The sequence below is a fragment of the Patella vulgata genome, chromosome 6, assembly GCF_932274485.2.
Source record: "Patella vulgata chromosome 6, xgPatVulg1.2, whole genome shotgun sequence".
NCBI lineage: Eukaryota > Metazoa > Mollusca > Gastropoda > Patellidae > Patella > Patella vulgata.
The window spans coordinates 57,559,334-57,585,080 of record NC_065884.2 but is presented as its reverse complement, the minus strand read 5'-3'; the positions used below and the strand labels follow the sequence as shown (position 1 = coordinate 57,585,080).

At 33.9% G+C, this 25,747-nt stretch overlaps 5 protein-coding genes across 9 annotated transcripts in view; 3 read left to right on the top strand and 2 right to left on the bottom strand.

The window, feature by feature from the left end:
• Nucleotides 1-321, bottom strand: part of LOC126825037 (NAD(+) hydrolase SARM1) — a 71,138-nt gene extending 70,817 nt beyond the window's left edge. Inside the window, exon 1 of the mRNA XM_050554455.2 lies at nucleotides 204-321. Within this exon, the coding sequence (XP_050410412.1) occupies nucleotides 204-288 (85 nt within the window). The 5' untranslated portion in view covers nucleotides 289-321. The remainder of the gene's footprint in view (nucleotides 1-203) is intronic.
• Nucleotides 322-534: 213 nt separating this feature from the next.
• On the top strand, nucleotides 535-10,626 carry LOC126825035 (methylated-DNA--protein-cysteine methyltransferase). Of its 3 annotated transcripts, XM_050554450.2 has the most exons (6): nucleotides 535-664; nucleotides 4,520-4,578; nucleotides 4,988-5,081; nucleotides 6,641-6,818; nucleotides 7,354-7,511; nucleotides 8,325-10,626. In XM_050554450.2, the coding sequence occupies exons 1-6, from the start codon at nucleotides 571-573 to the stop codon at nucleotides 8,585-8,587; spliced, it is 846 nt and encodes a 281-aa protein (XP_050410407.1). In that variant the 5' UTR covers nucleotides 535-570; the 3' UTR covers nucleotides 8,588-10,626. The 3 variants fall into 3 exon arrangements, with proteins under 3 accessions (XP_050410407.1, XP_050410409.1, XP_050410408.1); XM_050554452.2 differs by lacking the exons at nucleotides 535-664; nucleotides 4,520-4,578 and having other exon boundaries at nucleotides 4,988-5,127; XM_050554451.2 differs by lacking the exons at nucleotides 535-664; nucleotides 4,520-4,578; nucleotides 4,988-5,081 and adding an exon at nucleotides 5,111-5,422.
• Nucleotides 10,627-11,193: 567 nt separating this feature from the next.
• Nucleotides 11,194-14,171, bottom strand: LOC126825036 (EKC/KEOPS complex subunit TPRKB). Its single transcript, XM_050554453.2, has 4 exons — nucleotides 13,996-14,171; nucleotides 13,243-13,365; nucleotides 12,437-12,610; nucleotides 11,194-11,376 (listed from the first exon to the last, which is right to left on the bottom strand). The coding sequence occupies exons 1-4, from the start codon at nucleotides 14,137-14,139 to the stop codon at nucleotides 11,287-11,289; spliced, it is 531 nt and encodes a 176-aa protein (XP_050410410.1). The 5' UTR covers nucleotides 14,140-14,171; the 3' UTR covers nucleotides 11,194-11,286.
• On the top strand, nucleotides 14,171-17,582 carry LOC126825034 (serine/threonine-protein phosphatase PGAM5, mitochondrial). 3 transcript variants are annotated; one of them, XM_050554448.2, is made up of 5 exons: nucleotides 14,171-14,576; nucleotides 14,851-15,023; nucleotides 15,309-15,523; nucleotides 16,302-16,432; nucleotides 17,361-17,582. In XM_050554448.2, the coding sequence occupies exons 1-5, from the start codon at nucleotides 14,374-14,376 to the stop codon at nucleotides 17,509-17,511; spliced, it is 873 nt and encodes a 290-aa protein (XP_050410405.1). In that variant the 5' UTR covers nucleotides 14,171-14,373; the 3' UTR covers nucleotides 17,512-17,582. The 3 variants fall into 3 exon arrangements, with proteins under 3 accessions (XP_050410405.1, XP_055957718.1, XP_050410402.1); XM_056101743.1 differs by having other exon boundaries at nucleotides 14,191-14,412; nucleotides 16,299-16,432; XM_050554445.2 differs by having other exon boundaries at nucleotides 14,193-14,576; nucleotides 16,299-16,432.
• A 2,053-nt stretch (nucleotides 17,583-19,635) lies between these two features.
• Nucleotides 19,636-25,747, top strand: LOC130010379 (serine/threonine-protein phosphatase PGAM5, mitochondrial-like). Its single transcript, XM_050554449.2, has 5 exons — nucleotides 19,636-20,217; nucleotides 20,774-20,946; nucleotides 21,970-22,181; nucleotides 23,470-23,603; nucleotides 24,867-25,747. Exons 1-5 carry the CDS (start codon nucleotides 20,018-20,020, stop codon nucleotides 25,018-25,020), a joined length of 873 nt encoding a protein of 290 aa, XP_050410406.1. The 5' UTR covers nucleotides 19,636-20,017; the 3' UTR covers nucleotides 25,021-25,747.

Below are 25,747 nucleotides of genomic sequence, written 5' to 3'. Positions count from 1 at the left end.
ATATCAAGGTTTATAATGACATGTAATGATGTATGGAATCGAATAACAGATCCGAGTCAGACAAAATAAAATTATTCCATGGCATTTTATTGATTACTTCTTACAAAAGCAAAATGGCTAATTATCCCCTTGCCTTTCCGATACAAGGCAGAAATGCCGATGGTCCTAGTTTAATAGACCTAATAAAAATTTTTTGCACTTACCTTTTAAAAAGAAGAATAGATTTTCAACACATCGTGGTATATGGATATGTCTTAGAACCGCAATAGGCGTGTTGAAGCAATTCATAGCCTGCGCCTCATAGCCATTGGTCTGTTTATGTTTATGGTCTATGCTTATTTCCATATAGGGGTAAAGGGTGCTGGCGCAACACCTTGGAATTGATCGATTAAAAGGGATTTATGTCTTTAACAACAGATATACAATAAATTAAATTTTTCGGACATAATAAAAATAAAGATTGAAAATAGTTAATTGATTTTCATTTATAATTTCACTGAAAGTAATATTACCCCCTATGAATAATGGTATCCCCTGACATCCCATATTATATCGTTCTTTGATCGAAGCATGGCGCAAGGGAAACTAAAGGCAAAAGTTCAAGTGCCCGGAAAGGGAAAACAGAAGTCACTGAGACCAACAAAGAATCACGTCTTACGGAAAGGTCTATGGTTTTTCTAATTAGATAATATAATGTTAGTAATTATCAAAAGAAGTAAATGACAACGAATTCGTCAAATTGTTTGACTTTTACCTCAATTTATGAGATTCGTAAACACATGGACTTTTGAGGGAATTTTTACGGACCGGTGGTGGATTACAGACCGACTTTGTTATAACAAAACAAACTTTTATATACTGTTACGATGCTAAATTGCATCTATTTCTATGTCTTATAGTAGCAATGCAAAAGCTTTTTTATATTTTTGAATCTGACTAAAACTGAATATTTACTAGCATTCTAGCCCCCTTCCCATTTAAGAAACAAAAAAAAAATTAAAAATCGGTCAAGAAATAAAAAAGTTATTGCACTTTTAAAACCCCAAATTGATGGATGTCAGTATACACTTTTTTTTTAAAATATGCCAAAAAAGTGACCGAAGACCATTTCTCAGCAACTATTGAAGATATTGGCATCAAATTTTCAGGAAATATCCTTCCGACCATTAACTATCTATTGGAATTTTTATAGTTGGGCTATATAATTTATTTGTTTTGATATGGGGTCTGCAACATGGATAAACAACCCAAATTTGGTTAATTTGCGTTGAAGACTTTTTAAAGATAGAATTCACATATGATCGACCTCAAATTTCGGGTATTGCTTTATGCCGGCAGAATTAATCCAACTTCCTAGACGGCTCCTCGATTTGAGGGTATCTAGGGATCTTAAATGTTCGCCGCTAATCCATACGTACGACCTTGTTTTTCATTCAACTTATCATTGTCAGGTTCTCTGATCCGCAAAACAAAGTGAATTCTGGGGATGGAGCACTGGACATCCCATACTCATCTAGCCCATTCTCTTTTCTGGCAACAGGCAGCCACGGTAGCTCAGTGGGTAGGACATTGGCTCACTCAACTTGATGTGCCGTGTTCAATTTCTGCATTAGCTGAGCAAGTTCATTGTGTTATACACACCAGCCTCCCCCCATGTGCGCATAAAAGAAACCTCGACAGTTGGAATTCGAAATAAGATTAGGCTGTTGCGCCGCTGTTTTGGCAAAGTTTCCCCTCATAGCACACTATAATGGCGTGTTCCCCCCACCCACGCCTCCGCCCTCTTCATTACCCCAGTAGGAGTAGAACATTAAACCCCATTTCATTTTCTTGTATCAGATTCCATGTGGCTGTCATTTGATCACCAATAAACGAGAAAGTAATCCAAAAGATAATTTTTAAAAAAATTTAATTTTAGGGAAATGTTATTGGAATAAATAAAATATTGTAACAATACAAGAGAAAGAATTCAAACCGTGCAAAAGACTTTATACCCCTAAAAAAGTGCACGTGAAAATCATGCCTCAGAATCAGCCCACTGTTAGTGTTAGCAAAAGGGAAACTTGGTTTGACACGTTCACAATAACAAGAAAGCTGCCGTGGTCTGCACCCACATCGGGTGGAGTTATCTTTTCTTTTTTTCCACATGATTTGTTTTCCCGAGCTCTGGCACTAGTTCCAACGGTTGGTGAATGAAATACAGGTCAATATAACTAGAAAAGGGGTCATTTTATGAGAAAATACGTTTACTTCCAGTGACGAGCGTTGTTTTTGCCTTTATCTGATAATTTTATTTTTTCAAAATATAAAAAATCAGTCGTAAATACGTTTCTGAATGTCCAACCCACGCTCGACACAAACTCTATTTTCTCCACTTCACGAAAAGTAAAAAGTCATCGGTGTTGGTGGTCATACACCTTCCCGAAGTCGCGGAACAAAAACGACAGATTTTACGGTCAGATTTTTTGAGTGATAAAAATAGTATCAGTGGCGCCCCTAGCGAGCTTTTGCATTGCTACTTATAGGGATTAAATAAGAGTTTAATGTTCATTACAATATTATACTTTGTACTAACAAATTTAGTCAGATGCTTTCACTAGCTATTTGATACCTACTGTCTGAACCATCGTAAATTTACGGATTTCTTCGATTATGAACAAACTTCTTAACTTTAGTTATTATAAACTTACCTGTGTGTTTGAAATCATTTCCCATTAAATATAATCCATTACCCAACTAATTATCCCAATGAATAAAAAAATGTTCTCCTGATTATTCTAGGGGGTGGGGGGTGGGTTGATGGCCGAATGGTTAGTGCATGCACGTTGTATCATAAGGTCTGTCATTGAGTCAACTGGCGTGTGGTTTTGATTCCCCGGTTGTATGTGACTAGGAGTAGGGTCACCTGTCGAACCTTGGTTTTCTCCAGGTCTTCAGATTTCCTTCCACTGCTAGACCCCTACGCACAAGCGAATTATTGAACCATATGTTAGTCCTGAATGTCCTTGTTTGTGTCAAGTGGACAGTCAATCCCATCTCTCTCTCTCTCTCTCTCTCTCTCCCAGCAACTGAACATTCACTGGGGTGAGTTCAAATTTTGATAGAGCAAATTATGACTGTGTTGGGCACCCTACTAATGGAGAGTTGAGGGTTATTTTGTCCCAAGTGCAATTGATATTATTCATAGATATACTATCTAAAAATAAAACCATATCCTCTACTTCCTACCACAAGTGTTCTAGAAGTGTCTCCAATAAATGACCAAGAATTTTTTAAAATTCTTTGAAGATACTTTGAAATAGGCAAAGGAAGATGAACAAATGATCATTATTTATCATGTAATGTATTTAGAATCTGTTCATCAAGGATAGAGTTAGGTAAGCCATAGGGCCAACTTATGGTTCATTACACAAAATATTACTACAGAATGATAAAAATCAAGTAAAGGGCAGGTTACTAGATCAGAAGTAATATTTTCAAAATTGCTTATCGGTTTTGTATTCACATTTAGTCCATCAAAAGGTTTATTGAAAAATACAATTATGTACAGAGAAGAAGAATTATCCAGGCTAGGTTTATTTGTATTGTTCATAATGAAAATGTGATAATTTGTTTTATACTACCTAATAGTTTTTACTACCATAAATGAACATAATGCTTGAGTGAAATCGCTATGTGGTGAAAAATACCAAATACTATTGTTTTGTCTCCTTTTGCTTTTTTTTACCAACGATTTTGGGTAAAATAATAAGTTGAATTGTGGATGCTATTATCAAATTACGATTATATTTTAAAAAAATATAAAAAACATATTCCACATTGTCAGTTTGATGGAAAGTTTTGATTTCAATGTCGACCATCTCATGAAATAGTCCTGTTCCTTATGTCTTTCTTTATTAGCCAGTTGGTGCAGAAAAGTAGGATGTTAAACTGCATTTCATTTCATTTTGCTCCCCTTGCACTACCTCGGGAGATGGAGTAAGCAGAGCATTTTTGGAGCATTACTCTTGCTTTTGTACATTAAATCAAGAAAAATTTGAGACACTTGAGAAGATTCTGTAATTTCTGTATTTGTATCAACTTTGTATCGAGCTATATTAATAAAAGAAATGCATTCATATAAAACATTAATAAACATGAGGCATCTTGCACAAATGTGACTGAAATAGAAATAGGTCTCTTTCAGTGTGGGTACATGTACATGATTTGAAAGAATAATTATATACTGTTATTCAGAATGAGTGTAAGTTATTCATCACATGTCTTTCAGTTCAAATGTTATTGTCATTTGGTTTGGGTTGTGGGGTCATGTTAAAAACTTGCACATTTGGCAAAAGAATTTCACAATCATTACGAAATAATATTGAGTCAGCATTTTTAGAGCATTTTGTGCGTTTGTAGTCATTAATCACTTCTGATGTGCTAAACACAATTTACTTGGGTGAGATTTATTTCATTGTGTTCAATTGAGCTCAAGTCATTACCGTAACTTAAAAGTTATATCAACTTATTTTTGCAGGACATTTCACAATTAAACCAAAGAAGGGAAAAGAACTTGAAACATTCAAATTGAGAAAGGTAAATGGAAATTATTTTTTAAGAAAATAACTTCATTTGTTTCTTCTAACAAGGCTGCTGTTCATAATTTTGAATTTTAGAGTGGAGTCTATGAATGCAAGATGGCTGCAGTAGTCATGTGGGTTGGTCACTGAATTCATGTGGGCCAAGAAGAGCTTTCTTGCAAGGAATGTGTGTTATGGAAATCAGATGAAATACAAATTGTTGTGCTCATAAAAAAAATACCTTGTTTGTTGGTATTTACTGTCAAGCTAATATACCTATTCTTATATACGTGTAGATTCTCTAGTTGTCTCCCTTTATTAAAAAAGACCTGTTGGTAGACAAATTATTGAAATAATGAAATACATACTGATATTAATCTTAAAATCAGAATGCTTGTATTTATGAATCCTTCTTTTGTTTTCAGAATTTAGAACGAGCTATTAATACAAACATTGAACATGATGTGTCTATGAAGGCCTCATCAATACAACCTCAAAGCTTCAAACTTATTAAGAAAGGTGAAAGCAGTGGGTCTAAAAAATAAAAAATAAATGATCAAATAAGGTTGGCTTTTTGTTATTTTTTTCTAAACTAGAAATTGGGAATTTGATGTAATACCTATGCTAAGTTTTGCAAGAACAAGGGATCTCGGGCATACAATTGATCAGTACTTTCAAATTGTGTTGCCTTATTTGGTCATTGAATAGACTTTTATCTATATATTGCTACAAGAGATTTCAAAATAAGGTTTTGAAACGTATGCATTCTGTGAAAAGCTGCATTTTTGCTAGAACATTCAGTCAACTTAGAAAAAGGGGAAGCCATCTTCTTCCTGTAACTCTCAGTACTTCTTGTACAAGTAAGTGTTTTGTAATTTTATTAAAATCGGAATGGGTTTAACCCTTTACCAGCTGGATAACCCAAAATTACTGCTTCCTCTAGCGTCTCTAATTAATTTGTCCTGTGGGAGTCACTGATCCATTTTTTGTTTGTTGGGAATTGGGTAATGCATTGTGTATCTGAAGTCTGTTACCATAGTTATTGAAGTATATGACACAAATGTATATGACATCTAGGTTTGTGTACCTGGGGACCCGAGACAAGAAAAATACAAAATTAAGACCCTTTGTTTCCCCTTTTGGACGAAAAAATTGATTATGAAAACAACTCTTAAAATCCTAGTTGTCTGTGATTGATTCCGATTTTATGCCTAATTTTGCAGAAAACCACAAGTTGCTTTATAATAATTCTAGGAAATCACGTTTTCATAGCATACTTTTTAAAAAAAAGGGCATTTGATATTGTTGAGTGCTGAAAGCCTTTATCTTTGTCCTCGGAAGAATTCACAAAAATAAAAAGTGTCTGTGTTGAGAACCTGAGTTGGCTCTTTGCCAGGGGCTAAGTCAAGAGGAAGCAATGACATATTTTTTGTCTTGGTTTTGAGTTTTTGCGGACCCCCTCTCAAATGGGAAAATCATGTGGTTTCAATGCAATTTTAAATGCTGTAATCATGATCAAACTATGCTCAAACCGTCTCGAGCACATACCAATTGTTCCACACAACCCAAAATTTCTTCACTTGCCACGATATAGATATTGAACTTTTGTGCCTCACCACGTCCCATATGTCCACCTTAAACCAGCAGCCACCATTGATTACCCTACCCGCTAATAAGAGACTGAGATTACATGATCTGTACACCGCCATTACATGTCACAGACAACAATAATTAAGTTTAAAGATGCATTATATAAGAGTTAAATCTGCCTATTGCAGTCTTTATTTTGGCTTCAAATGTTATATAAACTCTTATTTAGACATTTATCAACATGATAAGCCTATCAGATGACAAAATTTAAATAGATTAGGACATCTTCCAACATTCGTAACTTCGCTAAGAATAAAATAATTTGAATGGAAATTTTCAATATATTCATTTTTAATTATCTATTTTTGAACTGTTATAACAAACACGACCAGCACTTTACCTAAATCTTACATAATGCATCTTTAACAGTTAGGAGAATTTGGTGGACTGATTCTGAAATCACGCCCCAAATATTGTTTTGTTTACAGATTTAACAATGCCTAGCCATAAATCTCATCCTAAAATATCCTGTCTGTATGGACCAACCAATACATACATGATATCCACTCCTGTAGGAGAATTACAATTGGTGAGCTGTCCAAAAGGTCTTCATTCACTCGGACAACATTCAGATTTAAATGATGAAAACTTCAGACCAGACTACAGGTTGGTTTAACTTATACTACCAGCAATAGTAATTTCACGTCCGGATAAAATTGTATTACTACAGGAAGGCTAATTCAAGTGTTATTGTTTGTGACCAGGAGTAGGGTCGCTTGCATGAGGTCGTGGGTCTTAACTGAGTTCTTAGGTTTTCTCCCACTGGTAAAACCCCTATGCACAAACATTATTGATAAAAATGTACCAGATATTTGTCCTAAAATGACTTAGTTTGTTTTGAGTAGTCTATATGGTCATTGATTCATCATCTTAGGCATCACTGGACTGTCATAGATGCCAGATGTGGTTTTGATCCTACTATTGAGGAGTAAGGTCACTTACATTATAACTATGTGGGGTTTTAGCTAAAATGGCACAACTCTTTGAGTTTGTGTATAGTACTTGTACATTCAGTTATCCATCCAGTACGATAGAGATGTAAAAAAACACTGCAATCAAATGTCAGAATATAGAAAAAAGGGAAGTAACTTGTTTAATACACAAGAATATGAATGTATTTTTGTTTACAAATATATTGTAGTGTACCAGTAGAAGTATTGTCACAGTTATATCAAGACAACGGTTATGTATATAAACCTGCCATGCAGTGTGTTGATTGGTTAAAAGATTATTTTAATAAATCATCGGAACCTGGTACAGTCCCTCTTCCACCAGCATGTTTATCAATTTCTAAAAAAGGTAAGACCAAAATAATTTTAAATTATGCTGATATTTTCCTGTTAATTATGAATTCAGCATTTACTGTTGATCTAATTCCAAATCATGGGAGGAGGGGAGGCCGAATGGTTAGCACGTGCATGCCGTTTGGTCTGTCATTGAGTCAACTGGCAGGGTTTCGATTCCACCGGTTGTACGTGACAAGGAGTAGGGTCGCCTGTCCAACCTCGTGGGTTTTCTCTGGGTCCTCCGTTTCCTCTCGCTGCTAAATACCCCTACGCGCAAGTGAATTATTGAAATGAAATTGAACCATGTGTTAGTCCCAAAATGACCTAGTTTGTGTCGGTTGGACGTTAAACCCCATTTCTCTCTCTCTACAAATCATGGAAATAGTAAATATTTTGAAACTTTGATTCGTACTTGTCCTTGTATAATTTCACATATCTTTTGAAAGTATGGACGAAGCATATGACCAGAAGATATCAGATTATTACTGTTAAATGTCACGACTTGAAAGTGATGAACACATTTCATCCTTATTCTTTGATGTAACTTGATAAATTCTGACATACTTGAATTTATACCCGAGACATCCAGCCAGGCTGAATGGTTATCTCAGAAAATAGTAGAGGGTATTTATTTCCCATTCAGATTTCCGACTGGATAATCGTTGTGTGCTTGAAATAAGTTACATATCGGCCATCTATTTTATTCATTTAATGGCCACATCTGTATGTATATGCCAATTCATTTTTATAGTCCGATAATTTTTGGTAATTCTTGGCATTTGGGAATAAATTTTTAATAAAATTATCTATCCATTTTTTTTTCTAGGTTCATTCACATCTAAAGTATGGCAGACACTTCCTCAACTTGTTCCGTTTGGTCAGTCCATTTCCTATGGCAGATTGGCTGAGTTATGTGATAATCCCAAAGCTTGTCGAGCTGTTGGACACGCCATGTCAGAAAATCCTCTTATGTTGATCATGCCTTGTCATAGAGTTATTCAAACTGGGGGAAATTTAGGAAACTACCATAAAGGAACTCGGAACTCCATCAAAGTTTGGCTTCTAAAACATGAAGGCAACATACATTAGAATCATTGCGATATAATCAATTCTTTCATCACCATAGATCTATTGAGCAAAGTGTTATTTTATATTCTGTATATAAATGAATAGTATCTTTAAAGGGCAATCAAGTATATAGAAAGCTCACATCTTTGTTTAATCATCCTTGCTAATGGTACAGAGATTGTGCAGATTAATTTGATTTTATTTTACCGGTAACATTAAAATGAGGCGAAAGTCACAATTCTTCGTTTATGATAATCATATATGAACAAAAATGTCGAAATAGGTTAAAAGTAGAAAACAAATTTAGTTTGCTTTATTTGTCAAATATTAACTTTAACCTTCCGTTTTATATCATTAAAAATATATTTTTAACCTATTTTAACATTTTGGTTCATATCGTATAAGACTTTCGACTCAAAATTAATTTTGCAATCACAGGTCACATATTGCCAAGACTAGATAGTTTGCTTACAGTAGTTAATAGTTTAAATTAGAACACATTCCATGAGACGTCTTACAGCATATCAGTTGTATGTACATTCCCTGTATTAAAATAGGGCCATATGAATATATCTTTAGCGGCTTTGTAATATATTTGCAGCTGAAAAACAACTAGTATTTGTGATTCTGCTGATTTGACATATTCCCTGCTTCGGGTATTCCCTCCTGGTTAGAGTCGCCATACCTCTACTATTATCCATTAAAATTAAATATTGGTCCATTTCAATCAATATTGATGTTATTGTTAAGAAACATCTTAAAATCAGTGGTTTCGAATCCCTGGTTGTACGTGACAAGGAGTAGTGTCGCCTCTCCAACCTCATGGGTTTTCTCTGGGTCCTCCCACTGCTAAAGACCCCTACGCGCAAGCGAATTATTGAAATAAAATTAAACCATATGTTAGTCCCGAAATGACATAGTTTGTGTCGAGTGGACGTTTAACCCCATTTCTCTCTCTCTCTCTCTTAAAATCAGCGATCAATGTCATTTTCTATAATCCAGAGTACCATTTCTAATGAGGAGCGTTAATATGTGGTTTTTGACCTGTCATCAATTTTTAGGTTCCAATGGATATAGGTGTAGCTCCTTTAAATCATCAAAGAATTATACAACTGGTACAACTTTAGAGATTACAGTATTACTGTTATATAACCTATATTGTGTTACAGAGGTTTTTCTCTGAACATAAAACATTTATCCCTGCTTCACTGGAACAGAAATTTCAGCATTTGTTAAGTGTTAATTTGTTTTCAATGCTTTGTTGTAATCCAGATTAATAAATAAAACCTGTATGCTGTCATCTTTAGATTTATTGCTTTATTATATGTCATAATTTTTTTCTCTCATAATTAATGTGTAATTTACATAAATCATCATAAATAAAATAATCCATGTTTCAAATACATTTAATGTACAATTTTGCATGTATTTTGTTTAATAATGTTGAAATACATTTAAAAAACTTTCATTCGAATATTGAATGTCGTTTAGTTTATAAAAATGTTTAATAAGTAAACAATCCACATTGAGATTATAACATAAAATGAATAATTTCATATTTATGTATGAGAACTTAGATTAAAGATGCATTATATAAGATTTAAACAACAAGCTTAATAGTTTATAAATAGATGATGAAAAATGAATATATTGAAATTCAGAACAATTTATGAATGTTTGCAGTTTTGACAAGAATAGCTTTGTCTCGAAAAAGTCTTCTCGAAAAAGTCTTCCATTTTGGTGTTAACCTATTAAATGGCGCATGTGTTCTAATCCAACTAATATTGCATGGCCTAGAGAGTTGATTATGAGCTTGTCATGTTAATAAATATTTAAATAATAGTTTATATAACCTTTGAAGCCAGCTTAAAGACCTGCATTAGGCAGATTGAGCTTTTACATAATACATCTTTAATAATGCTTCAAGTACATAAATTCAGAAAATGAGTAGTGATTGTTGAATGATCTGTAATTGTTAATTAGTATTTTGTTCATTCCTTGTTACTGAATATTTACCCATAAAAAGCACAGATTACAAATAAAGCTTTTTAATTAATTCATTTTGATTTGTTCTAGATGGATTTTTTTAAGTGACTTAATTTGTGTGCCAGATATTTACTGCATTTTAAAGATCAGCAAGTTGGGATTTTGTAATTTCTTAAGGAACTGACAATAAACCTGCTCTGCTACCCTCAACAATTGAGTGACATGAACGATAATTTGGTGATGCATGGCACAAATTGAATAGCGTTTCTCTTTACAAGTCAAGGTTTTCTTCTTAGCTGCACAATCCCAGCGATCTTGGAAAACTAATCTAAAAAACAGACCTGTTGAGGTTTGTTTACAAGAATTGTGAACAAACGGGAATGAACACCATATTCTCCCACATGAAATGTTTGCATTCTCATCTGATTTTAGGTTAGTTTCAGCATTTCAGTAACATCTTAATATGGAACTGTATCATAGTCAAATCTAATGATGATGTAATTATTGATTTCACTGTTGTCAAAGTCAAAGATGTAATAGTTGTTGAAGATGAACAATCCCCAACTTCTTGGTTTCACCGCCCAGTAAATAAGACACGATTGCTCATGAACTTGGCATTGAAAATTGTACTTTTCACAATCTGCATTATTCTTCTTTTATTTTTAATACTTTGTAACATTTATTTTTAAATACACATATATATATCGATGTGAATAAGTCACATGTACAAGATTTCATATTGTCATAATGTCTTTAGCTGCTATTCTGGTAACTAAGGCATCTAGAGGTGACCAGGAAAATTCTGCATCAGTTAATTTATAAATCTGCAAAAAAAAAAATAATAACTCAACTACTTATACTAAATCTAAAACAACTGACCTTAGAATGTTTATAAGGTTTCAGTAACAGGGACAGAAATTCTACTAAAAGAAAACATTCTGTGAATCTATATTTCAACAGGGATCCTATTTGGGACCAACTCGACAATCCTGGCAAGATTAGTAGAGGCTTTACAAGGTTTTGGCAACAAGGGCAGTAACCCTAAAATTGTTGTGGAACTGAATTGGATCAGTGACAGGGGTATTAGAGGTTCTCCTTAGAACTTGCTGAACACCCTCAACAAGTTTCAAAATTAAAATCTGAAGTGTAGAGTTTTTACAAGCTTTCAGTAACAAAGACAGTAACTCTATGAAAAATAGTTGCATGACTTTGATAATGTTCTTTCTCAGGACATTCTGAACAACTCCAGCAAGTTTGGAAAAAAAATATCAAAACCCATGAAGCCTTGCCGTGAAAAATTATCCCCAGCTGAACAATTTCAACAAGTTTGAAATGAAAATCTTAAAAACTCTGACCTGTAGAACATGGGTTTCAGCATGAAAGCATGTGAATGCAAATTTTCTATTTCCATCCAACCAACCATATATTTCATATATACAGTATACTTACATCCAAAAGAATTATATCAAGAAAGGGGGGTTGGATGGCCGAATGGTTAGCATGTGCGCGCTGTATCATAAGGCCTGTCATTGAGTCAACTGGTATGTTTTCGATTCCCCAGTTGTACGTGACAAGGAGTTGAGTCGTCTGTCCAACCTTGTGGGTTTTCTCTGAGACCTCCGGTTTCCTCCCACTGCTAAAGACCCCTACGCACAAGCGAATTATTGAAATGAAATTAACCCATGTTAGTCCTGAAATGACCTAGTTTGTGTCGAGTGGACGTTAAACCCCATTTCTCTCTATATATATATATCAAGAAAAAATTGTTTACACCCCATCATTATTTGTAAAGTCTAATGAACTAAGTTTGAATTTACATATCTTTTCCACATGGTTTTTAGTAGTCTACAGTTTTTTTCTAGACATCAGTATATTTGGACATACCTTTTTTATATTGTTTAAATCTGACAGTTGCTTAACTTCATCTACATCAACCTGTTGACCTTTGACCGTGTTTTGTATAGCCTTCAATGTTTGACCTGTTTTATCATCTACAACAGCTATAAACACACTCTGATCTGTGTCACCTGCACCAAATTTACGAAAGGAATCTGAAATCTGAACATCAAAATTCATAATATAATGAAAGAGCTCAGTTTCGGAAAGTATAAAATTATGTTAATGGGATCAAAACTTGGTGATGGTGTCAACCTAGATATGTTAGAATTTTATCAAATCTGGAAGTCACTTATGCATTTTTATGACATTTTTTCACAGCCTGATTGTACTCAACTTGATTATTTAACCTATAATTAGGAAAACAAAATCAAAATATCAACATTCTTTGAATGGCATTTAGTAACTGGGACATAATCAAATAATATCGCCTGCACCCTATGCAGAATGTTGACAAATTGTTATTTCATTATACATATATCTTTGTAAATATCGAACAGAATTTCACTATTTATGGAATGATATAATTCCTTTCAAAGATTCAACTGGGGGAAAGTTAAACACCATTCTATTTGATATTTAATTCATAAAAATTTCAGTTTTTTAAAGCCTTAAATTGTCTATTTGTTGGGAGTGATCTGTAGGCTGAGAATAGGAGCTACATGTCATAACTCTTGACGGGAAGCTGATGTTCACATGAAAGTTTAAGTCTAGGAAGATCAGACATGGGTCCGCCTGCATCAATGAAAGAACATCAGGGAATAAAATATCATTTTGTATTAAAAGCAACCTACATTTTTTGATGGTGATAAATTAAATAAGATCTCAGAGTGTACATTTTTAGTCATCATTTTACCAACTTTATTTTGATGCACAGCCTTATTAGCAGCTACTATAACCTGAAATGGGTCAACTATCTGAAATGGAAAATATCATATCAAATGTTCATTTAGTACAAATGCTGGATAAAATGATTATTTATTAAATAAATGATTATTTATTAAATAAATGATTATTTATTAAATAAATGATTATTTATTAAATAAATAAATAATTAATAAAATAAAATAAATGATTATTTATTAAATAAATGATTATTTATTAAATAAATAAATAATTAATAAAATAAAATAAATGATTATTTATTAAATAAATGATTATTTATTTGATTGAAATTAACTTTTTCAAACTTTGTTCGAAATATATTTTGTCTTGGACTTTTAATGTAAATGCAACGGCACAGAAAACTGACATTTTAAAATGCAAAAAAGAATACTCATTATGACATTGCATCAGCATCATTCATAGACCTAGACCTATTGTAACATAAATTCCTAAGTTATACTCTAACCTTTATTCTAAATCTAATGCATTGAACATTTTCGTTTCAAGAGACCTTATTTTATTAAAAAAAAAAGACTGATGCCAAATTATGGACTATGAAGGATACCGTAGTCAATCCGTAATTTTACTTTCTAAACAATATTTCACCACGACCATGCAACTTTATTGATATTCACAATCCAGTAAACAGAACTAAGGCTAACCATAGATGTTTTTAATATTGCTGCTTCAAATGTTCCATTCATTACACACTGTCTAATCTCTTTCACATTTTCGACATTTCTAAATAAAGCTAAAGTTATTGTTGAATCGGGGAAAAGTTCATTCACAATCACTTTGGCCGCCATGTTCGTGGGAGCAGTTATTGCCTTTCTTGCTAAACAAAACAAAATAGATATAGAGGAATTGTGTAATTCAATTAGACATATCATTATAATTAGTATAAAGTATGAAAAGCAACAACATATCAGAATATAATTTGGGTGATATGGTTGCACACATTTTGATGTTTTACATTTGGTAACATAACTGGCCCCAATCTCTTGTCAGCGAAGTTATTTTTGGTTTTGCGGGGTGAAAACATGAGTTGGAAAAGAAACCCTTACCGTTTTCTCCAGCAGGTGAGGAAATACGGTGTTGGAGTAGTAGCAGCCAGCACAGTGGCTGTTGTAGGAATTTGTATATATGTGAACAAGAAGAATGATTTTAAAGTATTTGCCTCGTGGACCAATTTGTCAGAACAATTAGAGTACCCCAAAATAAAATGGGATAACAATTGGGACAGGTAAATTTATTAGCGAAACGACTTGTTTCCTTCCACGATTTTTGCTTTTAAGAATACAGCTTAGTTGCACGAAAGACTTACCATGGGGACCAAATATATTATTATCAGTGTCTCAGAGTCACCCTTTGTAGATTGTATGGTAAAATAAGCTTTTGCATTTAGTAAATAATTTCCAAGGCCTGCAAATTCATTGTTAGCCAGATTCAGTGTTGATTAAGTTCATAATTAAGATTATAGATCTTTACCTATATAATTTATTTATTTTATATTCCAGGAGAGATCCCAAATTACTTGTAAAACCTATGAAAGATGAGAATAATAATGATGTGAATGATGAGGATGTGAAGAAACAGACACCAACAGCAACAAGACATATAATATTAATACGTCATGGACAGTATAATCTCAATGGGGAAACTGATGAAGAAAAATATCTTACTGACCTAGGTGATTACTGTTCTAAACCGAGAATTTGACTAATTATCCTCCTTTTTTCTAAGAAAGCAGGGCTTATTAAAATGGGTTTGTCGCTCAGTCAAACTTTTTGGAACACACTAACTCTTCTTCTGACACCATAACTTTGATCCTAATGGACTAAAAAAGGTAGAATGTTCAATCTTGGGCCCACCTCCCTCTCCCTATCCAAAAATTGCTGGATCAGTATCAGAACTTCTCCGGATTATATATCTGTTTTAATATGTTTAATGTTATTTTTATCTTTATTTTGTTTAGGTCGAAAACAAGCTGATTTAACTGGAGGTAGATTAAAAGAGTTAGACTTCCCCTACACTAGACTTGTATCCTCAACGATGACCCGAGCCATAGAAACATGTGATTTAATCCATAAGTTTTTACCTGATTTAACTGTTGAAAGGAACGATTTATTAAGAGAAGGAGCTCCTATACCTCCAGAACCACCTGTCGGCCATTGGAGACCAGAAGTCTATGTGAGATTAATAGAATATAGGTTTTATTAGGATCTTAAAAGATGGGGTTATTTATGTTATAATGATGTTTTTGTGTTTAATACTATAACACATACGGGTTAGGTTTAGTCAGTGTATTCCAACATCCAATTTGTGATAGGCGGGGTGGGTGACCATTCTGATGTATATTTTGGTGCTACCCGAATACCTTATGTAGGATAGACTAAATCCTTTTTACTATTCAAAACTCTGATTCATTGCTCAATGTGATGTAAATTCTGACAAATATTTTAGTGCTACCGGATAGACTAAAACCTTTTTACCATTCATGACTGATTCATTTCTCGATTTGATTGTTCTCTGAAACACTACTATTTGGGGACCAGTTATTGACTCACAGTGTTTATTGTTTATGGATGTTGGTCAGATTTTCTGGCAGGGCTCGCGCCGTCGGTCGCAATTTGCAAAATAACCTTGAAAATGATGAATTAAAATTTACTTTGACAATAGTCCTTGTAATAATCTTTTAGTTTATTGATGATTGTATTTGTGTGAAATATGATGTTTTTCTGAAATTACTACTGATAAAAGAATAGCATACATGCACATTTACGACAATCAATGACCTTCAGTTTGAAAAATAACCCTGGAAAAATTTTCCTTCTTGCAGCACTTTCAAATTGCAATTTAGCTGTGGACAAAATCCCAAATATATTAATGTTATTATAGTGTGGAACAAATTCGTAGGCTTTCTTTATATAAAACTCAGACAGTGCCATTTCTTATTTATATTCAGCAGTTTCATCGAGATGGTCAAAGAATTGAAGCAGCCTTCAGACAATTTATTCACCGTGCTACACCAGAACAAAAAACCGATAGTTATGAGATTATAGTCTGTCATGCTAATGTTATTAGATATTTTGTTTGCAGGTTTGTACATGTATTTGATATATTCTGTCTGTTAAAACTATTCCTACACAGATTGGTGAAAGAAAAAGTGAATCTGTAGCAAAATTGTCTCCCCCTGATGTGTCAGGGGACATAATTCTGATATGAAATTATTGTTTTCTTTCAATGCTTTCTCATAATGCCATAATATTTGAATAAAAATATTTGAACATGTACTTTACTTTATGTCATGCCTGACATTGGTGTAAGTATTATGGTTTCAATCTGATTATACTCAACAACAATTAGGGTATTAATAGGGTTGCCCAATGAACTTAAATGTTTCTCGGTGGTCTCTGCCCCCACCCCCAAATTATTGAAATAATGATATAAAAAACTATACATGTATGTTAGTGTTAGTTCTTAAAGTAGCCAAGTCTTTGACTCGATATCATCCACAGTCTTTAACATTGCAAACAGTGTTTGCAGCAAACACCACTTATTGGTCAAATTAAATCAACATTGATGTTATCTCTTGAAAAAATGGGCTTCTGATATCCAATAAAAGTTTAAACTTGGCACACGAATCGCATGCCATAATGCTTTTGTGTGCCATTTGTAATGCAGGGACTCGATGAACAAAGCTAAACATATCTCACAAGGGAAGACTACGAGAGTAGACTGGAATAACCAGTCACCAAAGACTCACATTAAATTTGCACAGCAAAAACAGAAATGAGTGAATGTAAATCAGTTTTTATACATTCATATTACATTATTATATGTGTTGCAACCCATTTGTGTCCATTTCTAGATGCCAAATATTAGTGATTTAGCTCCTTTAAATAAACTAGTCTGTGTTGAGAAGACTTAAAATCCCATCTCTCTTTTAATTGTTTTCAAAGCAAACAATACACACAACAAAATGGTTATGATTCAATGAATTAATCTTTAACTATTTACTTTTCAGAGCTTTACAATTCCCTCCAGATGGTTGGCTACGTTTATCTTTAGCTCATGCCAGTTTAACATGGATAACGGTACGGCCTAGCGGTCGTGTTAGTTTACGTTGCTACGGTGATTCTGGGTTTATGGAACCAAATAAAGTAACCTATTCTTGATGATTGTAGTATTAGAATGAATTTTTTGTACTGATAAATTTACTGATTATTAAATTTATACCAGTTTTCAACTAATATTAACTTATTATTCCAACAAGACATACAGAAATTAGAAGAAAATGCAAGAAATTGAATTGTAAATAAAAAAAAAGTGACAATATTAGAATTCAAGTCTCTGATTCTACAGAAATGCTTATACAAATGGTGTGCACTGCATTAAAAGCATAATAAGCCAGATCGTTAGCATATATTTCAAAAGTGTCTGCAAGCAAGAATAATACTACATCTGGCATCTAGCTGCTGTGGCATCAAGTTTTTCTTCAAAACAACAGTTGGTTATTGTTGTTTGTTCATTTTGCCAAACCCAACTACAATTTAGCATGTAATTATAAATGACATGGACACAAACATCTCTTAAATTTGAAGAGGTTATGCTGTAACTAGTCAGACATTTTCATTTAACGTGAAAACATCACAAAGGTAGAGCCAAATATGCCATTGTAAAATAAACTCATCCTGTTGTCCATATAGTAATAATAATAATAGTTTATTTTTATATAGTGTTCTACACAATTCGTTTCAGAACCGCTTTACAAGAGTTAAAAATTGGGTGATAGACATAATCACAAAATCAAATAAAAATATAATGTATAAGATACCTATATAAATGATAATAAAATAAAATAAAATGAGATATAAGTTAAAACGTTAAATGAAAATGATGAGAGATAAAGTGAGATATTTAAGTTAAAACATTAATTATTATAAAAGCCATCCAATTATTATAAGGTACAAAGTGAAAATTTTAGGGTAAAAGTTGCCTGCTGAATAAATGGGTTTTAAGACCACGCTTAAATGAACTTAGTTCCCTTTGCTGACGAAGATGTTGTGGGAGGTTATTCCATAGGTATGGCGCTATGGTTGAAAAGGCTCGCCATCCGTAATTTTTATTGGTGTGTTTGGTGTCTGTTCTTACGAGAGCGTAGAGTTCGGAATTATCAGATCTTAAGCCTGACCTTCCAGGAGTGTACAATTGAATCAGATCACGCAAATATACAGGTGCCTGATTAGATAAACACTTGTGAACTAATAATATAATTTTGAATTTTAAGCCAGTGAAGGTCATAAATGATAGGAGTGATACTCTCTCTACAGTTTACTTGTGCTACTAAACGAGCTGCCGAATTTTGAATTGATTGTAGTCTGTCTAGTTGATAGTTGGGGATGCCAATAAGTAAGCTGTTGCAGTAGTCCAATTTACTAGTTACAAATGCATGAATAAGTTTCTCAGTTTCTAGGCGATTTAGTAGTGACCGAATTTTAGCAATTTTGTACAGTGAGTAAAATGCAGATCGGCACAGTTGTTTACTTGTGATTTCATGTGACCGTTGTCGTCAAATAGAATGCCTAGGTTTCGTACTGAAAACCATGGGCTTATATACACCTCACCCATTTTCATAGTTTCCAGGTTTTCGGCTTCTTTCTTGAAGGAAGATTTAAAATGTGTGTAGGCCTACATGTACATGTCAGTGCTTTTAAACGTACGTTAACTATGAGTGAACTTCCATGGCTGAATCATTAAATCGGGGGAAAACACCCGCTTGATCAATTTAACTGATAATTTTTGCAGTTATTTCCCTGCTTTGGGTTGTGTAATAATGTTCAATCTTATTTTAAAGAAGTTATAGGCATTAATAAACAAAATGAGTTTTCAAGATGAAACTATAAGGGCACCAATCTTAGCTCAAAGCAAGCACATAGAAATATCTTTCAATGTTTTTAGCGACATTCATGTAGCCATGGTTTAACTATCTACTGCACCACACCCTATTATAAGGTAGGCCTACTGTCGCTTGACAGGTAGGTGCTTATTTTAATTTTTTTCTCCCATTTACATAAATTTTTAAATTTAGATTTTGTCTAGCTCACGTACAAGGTAGCTGAAAGGGTTCGACAATTAGTATTAACATAGTTTTAATGCACGAAGGTACATTTAAAAAAAAAAATTCTGAAAATTGGGCAGTTTTAATCCACAAATGACATAAAAAACGAGATAAAATCGAAAATCTTGCATGCTGGACCTTCTTACAAAACGACAATTCATTTTTCAAGAACGGAATGCAAAGCATGTGTTAGCTGTCATATTTTTCGTAAATGTTACCGATGGCTTCAGCTGTCAAAGTTGCCGGTTATATATGGTGTGTTTAAATTACACATACGCCCACCTTTGAACCGGCCGCTGTGTTCACGGGAGCAGTTATTGCCCGTTGACTTTCGTATCTCCATATCTGCGGTCAAAAATATTAGGGTTGACAATGGGTAGGTAAGCCTACCATGACGTTTATGATTAAAATATGTTACAAAAAAAAAAAAAAAAAAAAAAAATATCAATGAATGTAACTTGGGCGATTGATGTTTATATTTTGGTGTGTGACATTTGGAAACTTAGTAAATGAACTGCTCCCGATCATCCTAACTATAGTCTAGTTATTTTTAGCGTGAAAACATGAGTTGGAAAAGAAACCGTTACCGTTTACTCCAGCACGTGAGGAAATACGGTGTTGGCGTAGCAGCCAGCACAGTGGCTGTTGTAGGAATTTGTATATACGTGAACAAGAAGAATGATTTTAAAGTATTTGCCTCGTGGACCAATTCGTCAGAACAATTAGAGTACCCCAAAATAAAATGGGATAACAATTGGGACAGGTAATTTATCAATCAGCCTGTGACAGTACTGACGGCCTTAGCCGTCCCAGTACTTGGTATTGGTAGCCGGGGGCTAGGTGGGTAGATGCTGGTTCGCTAGCCTGAGGTCGATCCCAGCATTGGCCGAGAAAGTTTATCCAGATTTTCCAGGGTGGTTCCCCCTTGTCAGTGCTACAGGACGGATGGCCTGAAGGACAGCTGTCTAGTCGTTCTGATGGGACGAAAACCCGAGGTCCTGTGTATACACTCTGTTGTGCACGTAAAAAATCCCTTGACAGTTGAAATTCGATAGTAGTATTAGTAGGCAGTAATGCTGCTGTCCGGGCAAAACAAACAAATAAGTTTTTTGAAATCTTTACTTATAAGCTTATTATAATCTGGAAGCATGCAATTTACCCAATAGCCTACTACCAAATATCACGATATAGGCTAACTCCCAGAATTAGCAAAAATTGTATTGGAAACTTAAAACCAGGAATATCTATTAAATTAATCCATTTCATATTTCAGGAGAAACTTAAAATTACTTGAAAAATCTGCATTCATTATATTTCAGGAGAGATCCCAAATTACTTGTAAAACCTGTGAAAGATGAGAATAATAATGATGTGAATGATGAGGATGTGAAGAAACAAACACCAACAGCAACAAGACATATAATATTAATACGACATGGACAGTATAATCTCCATGCGAAAACCCAGAAAGAAAAATATCTCACTGACCTAGGTAATAAACTTGTTTAGTTTGCCTCTTCATGGTACATCTATATCTATTTTTATTTCAATAATTTAATGGAGTTTTTAGCAGGTGGAGAAAACTGGAAAACCAAGAGATAGCCCACAATGTTAGGCAAGTGAGTCGTGACCCCATTTCTCAATCAGGCCAGATAACTATATCATAAAGTGTGAATTAATTACAACCTTATGGTCTAAAGTGTATCAGTTAGAAAAGGCCTTTCTTAAAGGTCAGTGATTAAGGTGCCCTTTTCACTAACCGTTGTTAGCCGAGAAATTTCTCCTGGATTTTCTTGCATGGTGTCTCCTTGGTGTAGGACAGAGGGCCAGGCAAGGAACAATGTCTAGTTGTTCAGAAGGTACACCCCCCCCCCCCCCAAAGTCTTGTGTACATATTGCATGGCGTGCACATAAAAGAATGGCATATGCTCGTCTTCATTCCAGTCAGTACAGAAAAGTAGAATGGTATAAATCCCCATTTTATTTCATGTGATTTCTTAGAGGCCTATCCAAGTACTTATGATGTATATTTCAAAAAAGTATTTGAAATCTGCAATCGTTCCAAACATCCTGCTTTTTTATGCCAATTGGGCTAAATAAAATTGAAATAAAAATACACCATATATTAGTCCTGAAATGACCTGGTTTGTGTTTGACCTTTGGACCATAAACCTCTTTTCTCCCTAGACATTTGCAAAAACATTTTCAGCTATAAATGGTTCAACAGTCAACAGCAATCAAAAACTTATGATATTTGTTGCCAAGATCAAATTGTCCCTTGATTGGACTATATGCAGGTTTACTTATATTGTTATTTAAAAATTGTCTTTCAGGTATTTTAGGTCCATATGTAACAGTTTCAGCTATCCAAATTTAGAACTTGCTATCATAAATGACTTAAATGAATATGTATGTACTGTGTTTTGGATTTAATTGATATAATTCATAACTTAAATAAATTACGTGGTAAATTAAAAAATATTTATTCATAATTTGTTTTTCTCATGTACTGTAGGTCGAACACAATCTGATTTAACTGGAGCAAGATTAAGAGATTTAAACTTTCCTTACACCAGACTAGTATCATCTATGAAGACCCGAGCCGTAGAAACATGTGATTTGATTCATAAGTTTTTACCTGATTTAACTGTTGAAAGAAGCGATTTATTAAATGAAGGTTTTCCTATACCTCCAGAACCACCTGGTGATTGGAGACCAAGAGATTATGTAAGATAATAGATTTAATTAATCCTCCTGTACTATTTTAGTGTAAAGACTGTTGTTCTAATTGTATGTAATTAAGTACATTTATTACTTTATATATACATGTAAGTAGATTCCAATGTAAACCTCAAATGAAAATGAAATGGGGTTTAATGTCCTATCGTTCTGCACAGATTTGGCTAATGAAGACATGCATTTCCCATACAATATGCTACTATGGAAGGATAACGTTGCCAATATTATTTCAATGTTCACTGTACAAACTGCATATGTCAGCAATTCAAAATACCTATTTTAGTTTTACAAATTGCAATTTCCATTCCTCCACAATACCATTGTTACAGTGTTAAAATACAAAGTACACTTTTCAATAATACAAATACAGTATAATAGTTATTTTGCACATTACACTTCTCCGTTCTGTATTTTGCATAAGAGACAAATGCATAATAGAACTTGGCATATTAGAACATATACCTTATATGGGATCTACGACGAAGCTCATTTGCATACGGAATAAAGTCCGGACTAGGACAGAAATTAATAATTTACGCGATTCGAATCCTCGGTTGTACGTGACAAGGAGTAGGGTCACCTGTCCAACCTCGTGGGTTTTCTCCGGGTCCTCCGGTTTCCTCCCACTGCTAAAGACCCCTACGTGCAAGCGAATTATTGAAATAAAATTAAACCATATGTTAGTCCAAAAATGACCTAGTTTGTGTCGAGTGGACGTTAAACCCCATTTCTCTTTCTCTCGTAGTGTTGATTGTAGTGTGTAATGAACTCACTATTGAAAGAATAGCATCCATTTACAGTAAACATGGTGTTCTGGTGCAGTCATTTTGTGTCATAGAATAAGTGTTGGGCACCTATCAAAAGCCCAGCTTGGGCATGGGCCAAATGTTTAGGGGGCAGCGCCAGCGTGGTTCATAGCAAAAAGAGAAAAAAAAACTAATAAATTCCAGATAAAAGTTCCACTCATCAGTTTAACGGCATGATGGGTGGAGACTGGGTAAGTCTGCTATCCCTCAACCTTCTCTGTAATTGGTAGAAAACCGTGATGTAGGCGACCACTCGTATGCTAATTGTGAGCAGTTTCAAAAGGATATAAAATAATTTTTTTGTAACGGTAGGGGCCGGGCCGCGATTCTACTCTGGTCCAGGGCCCCGCACCGTTTAGGCTGTACTTTGAACCTATCTCTTGAGTTCCTTATTTATTTAATTTTATTTTGTATTGTTTCTTTGCTTTCTATAAGTATCTTCAGAATATACCTTTTTCATTTATATTCAGCTTTTTTATCAACATGGTCCAAGAATTGAAGCAGCCTTCAGACAGTTTATTCACCGTGCTACACCAGAACAAAAAACAGATAGTTATGAGATTATTGTCTGTCATGGTATGGTTATTGGTTATTTTGTTTGCAGGTTTGTATTTGATTCATTCTGTCTGTAAGCACGATCTGTAACAGTTTCAGTGGTAACTTCTCTCTCATTTCCATCTCTGTTAAATGCATGTCTCTGTTGCTATAAATAGACATACTACATACTTTGGTATTGAAATAAGGTGAACTCATTATCTGTCTTAGTTCTATCTATAAATTAAACATACATTATGCAAGAGCAAAATCTGCCTATTGCAGGTCTTTCTTTAGGCCTGAAATGTTATAAAAACTATTAATTAGACATTAATTAACTTATCCAGACCATAATGAACTCTAGATGGTTATGCTAGCCTGCGATATTTGTTGGATTATAGTCCGATTTGCTGCAAAACTTTCCTTCGTGATTAACGATTAAATGGATAATCGAGACTATTAGGTTTGTCTTACCGACTTCAGTAATGATGATCGAGGCTAAGCGGAACTTTCATCCGCTTAGTTCTCGGTTCATATTGGATCAATTTGTCTGAAATTTTCAGAAAATTGCCTTTACATTATGTAGTTTTTAACTATTATAGTGAGAACTACCAACTTGTTACCGAATCTCCCATAATGTATCTTTAAAATGGGGGGTTTAACATCATACTTTTGCACTGATTAGGCTAATGAAGACAGGCATATACTACACAGTGTGCTATAAGGGAAATATTACCCGGACAGCGGCACAACAGTCCACTCTTACTTCGAATTTACACTGTCTTGCCCATGTGTACACGGAACCTTGGATTTTCATCACATCTGAATGACTAGACAATGTTCCTTGTCTGGCCCACCACCCTGCACCACTGGCAAGGGGGAATCGTGCCCGAAAATCTTGAGGATCTTTCTCAGCCAACACTGGGACGATCCTGAGATCTTCTGGTCTTTCTCACTGAGTAATGTCGGCTTCCTAGTTCTATCTATGACACTAGAAAAAAATCATTGAACATCGAATTATTCTAAAACTTCATGTTTGGCTAATCAATCCGGATATATAGCATTTTTTTAAAAAATAGATTTCAATACATATTTCACGTAAAATGCACCACATAAATGTATAGATGGCATATCAGACATCAGACAACTATGCCATTGCACAAAATCTGTTTATTCACCCATCTGTCATTTGTCATTGACACTTGTTTTAAGCCGAAAAAGATATAATAATCCATATACCTGCTATTTAAATAAATAAAAAAAAAAAATTGAATTTTTGAGTTTATATCAGCTATGTAATAGTTATATTGTCAATGCATAATTTATTTTTCAGAGCTTTACAATTCCCTCCAGATGGTTGGCTACGTTTTACTTCCTCTTTAGCTCATGCAAGTTTAACATGGCTAACAGTGCGACCTAGTGGCCGTGTTAGTTTACGTTGCTATGGTGATACTGGGTTTATGGAACCAAATCAAATAACCTACTAATGATGATTGTGGAATTGTAACCCTTTTTTTATTGAGAAATTAACCGATCATTTACTGGAGTCGTACTTCTTTGATTTAGGTCTAAAACTAAATATCATTAATATCTTAAAGTGGTTTTAATCTGCACTGTAAATTTGAAATGTCGACAGATCCACACCCTTTAAAACAAATCAACACATCAAATATAATTACATGTATATCAATAATTTTGTTGTTGCTCTAAACGATGTTTGTTTGTTGAAGTTTTTGACAAGAAATAGCCTTAATTGATGGATAGAAACTTGGCCCACAGTTCATACTTTCCATGGTCAAGTACCATTGCCATAATAAACAAAGTCCTGATTGTCAGTCCATTTATTGCCAATCCATTTATTGCCAATCCATTTATTGCCTATCTTGGGCCAACCTGTCTGGATATCATCCTAGGTTGAAGCTAGCCTTAATTTATGTAAGCTTATGGCAATCATTGTCTAATCCACTCGATATAAAAGCCATCTGATGGTGTAGAGAGTTGATTATGGGCTTGCCATATGAATAAATCTCTAAATAATAATTTATATAACAATTAAAGCCACCCTGCAAAAGTAATTTTAGTAATTTTTATCTGATATTTTGTTTTATCTGGACTATTCTAGTCTATTAGTTACTAATGTTTTTATACGCCCACATTTTCATGTTTATATATTTATATACCAAGTTTTATAAAGATCTATATATTTGATAGTAT

What these genes read in the sequence shown, in the direction of transcription:
- LOC126825036 (XM_050554453.2), bottom strand. Translation starts at nt 14,139, where the DNA reads ATGGCGGCCAAAGTGATTGTGAATGAACTTTTCCCCGATTCAACAATA. An exon ending in CAATATTAAAAACATCTATG is followed by an intron (nt 13,366 to 13,995) that starts GTTAGCCTTAGT and finishes TTTCCATTTCAG; the next exon opens with ATAGTTGACCCATTTCAGGT. An exon ending in ATTTAAACAATATAAAAAAG is followed by an intron (nt 11,377 to 12,436) that starts GTATGTCCAAAT and finishes TTTTTTTTGCAG; the next exon opens with ATTTATAAATTAACTGATGC.
- LOC126825034 (XM_050554445.2), top strand. Translation starts at nt 14,374, where the DNA reads ATGAGTTGGAAAAGAAACCCTTACCGTTTTCTCCAGCAGGTGAGGAAA. An exon ending in TGGGATAACAATTGGGACAG is followed by an intron (nt 14,577 to 14,850) that starts GTAAATTTATTA and finishes TTTATATTCCAG; the next exon opens with GAGAGATCCCAAATTACTTG. An exon ending in AAAATATCTTACTGACCTAG is followed by an intron (nt 15,024 to 15,308) that starts GTGATTACTGTT and finishes TATTTTGTTTAG; the next exon opens with GTCGAAAACAAGCTGATTTA.
- LOC126825035 (XM_050554450.2), top strand. Translation starts at nt 571, where the DNA reads ATGGCGCAAGGGAAACTAAAGGCAAAAGTTCAAGTGCCCGGAAAGGGA. An exon ending in GAATCACGTCTTACGGAAAG is followed by an intron (nt 665 to 4,519) that starts GTCTATGGTTTT and finishes TTATTTTTGCAG; the next exon opens with GACATTTCACAATTAAACCA. An exon ending in AAACATTCAAATTGAGAAAG is followed by an intron (nt 4,579 to 4,987) that starts GTAAATGGAAAT and finishes TTTTGTTTTCAG; the next exon opens with AATTTAGAACGAGCTATTAA.
- LOC130010379 (XM_050554449.2), top strand. Translation starts at nt 20,018, where the DNA reads ATGAGTTGGAAAAGAAACCGTTACCGTTTACTCCAGCACGTGAGGAAA. An exon ending in TGGGATAACAATTGGGACAG is followed by an intron (nt 20,218 to 20,773) that starts GTAATTTATCAA and finishes ATTATATTTCAG; the next exon opens with GAGAGATCCCAAATTACTTG. An exon ending in AAAATATCTCACTGACCTAG is followed by an intron (nt 20,947 to 21,969) that starts GTAATAAACTTG and finishes CATGTACTGTAG; the next exon opens with GTCGAACACAATCTGATTTA.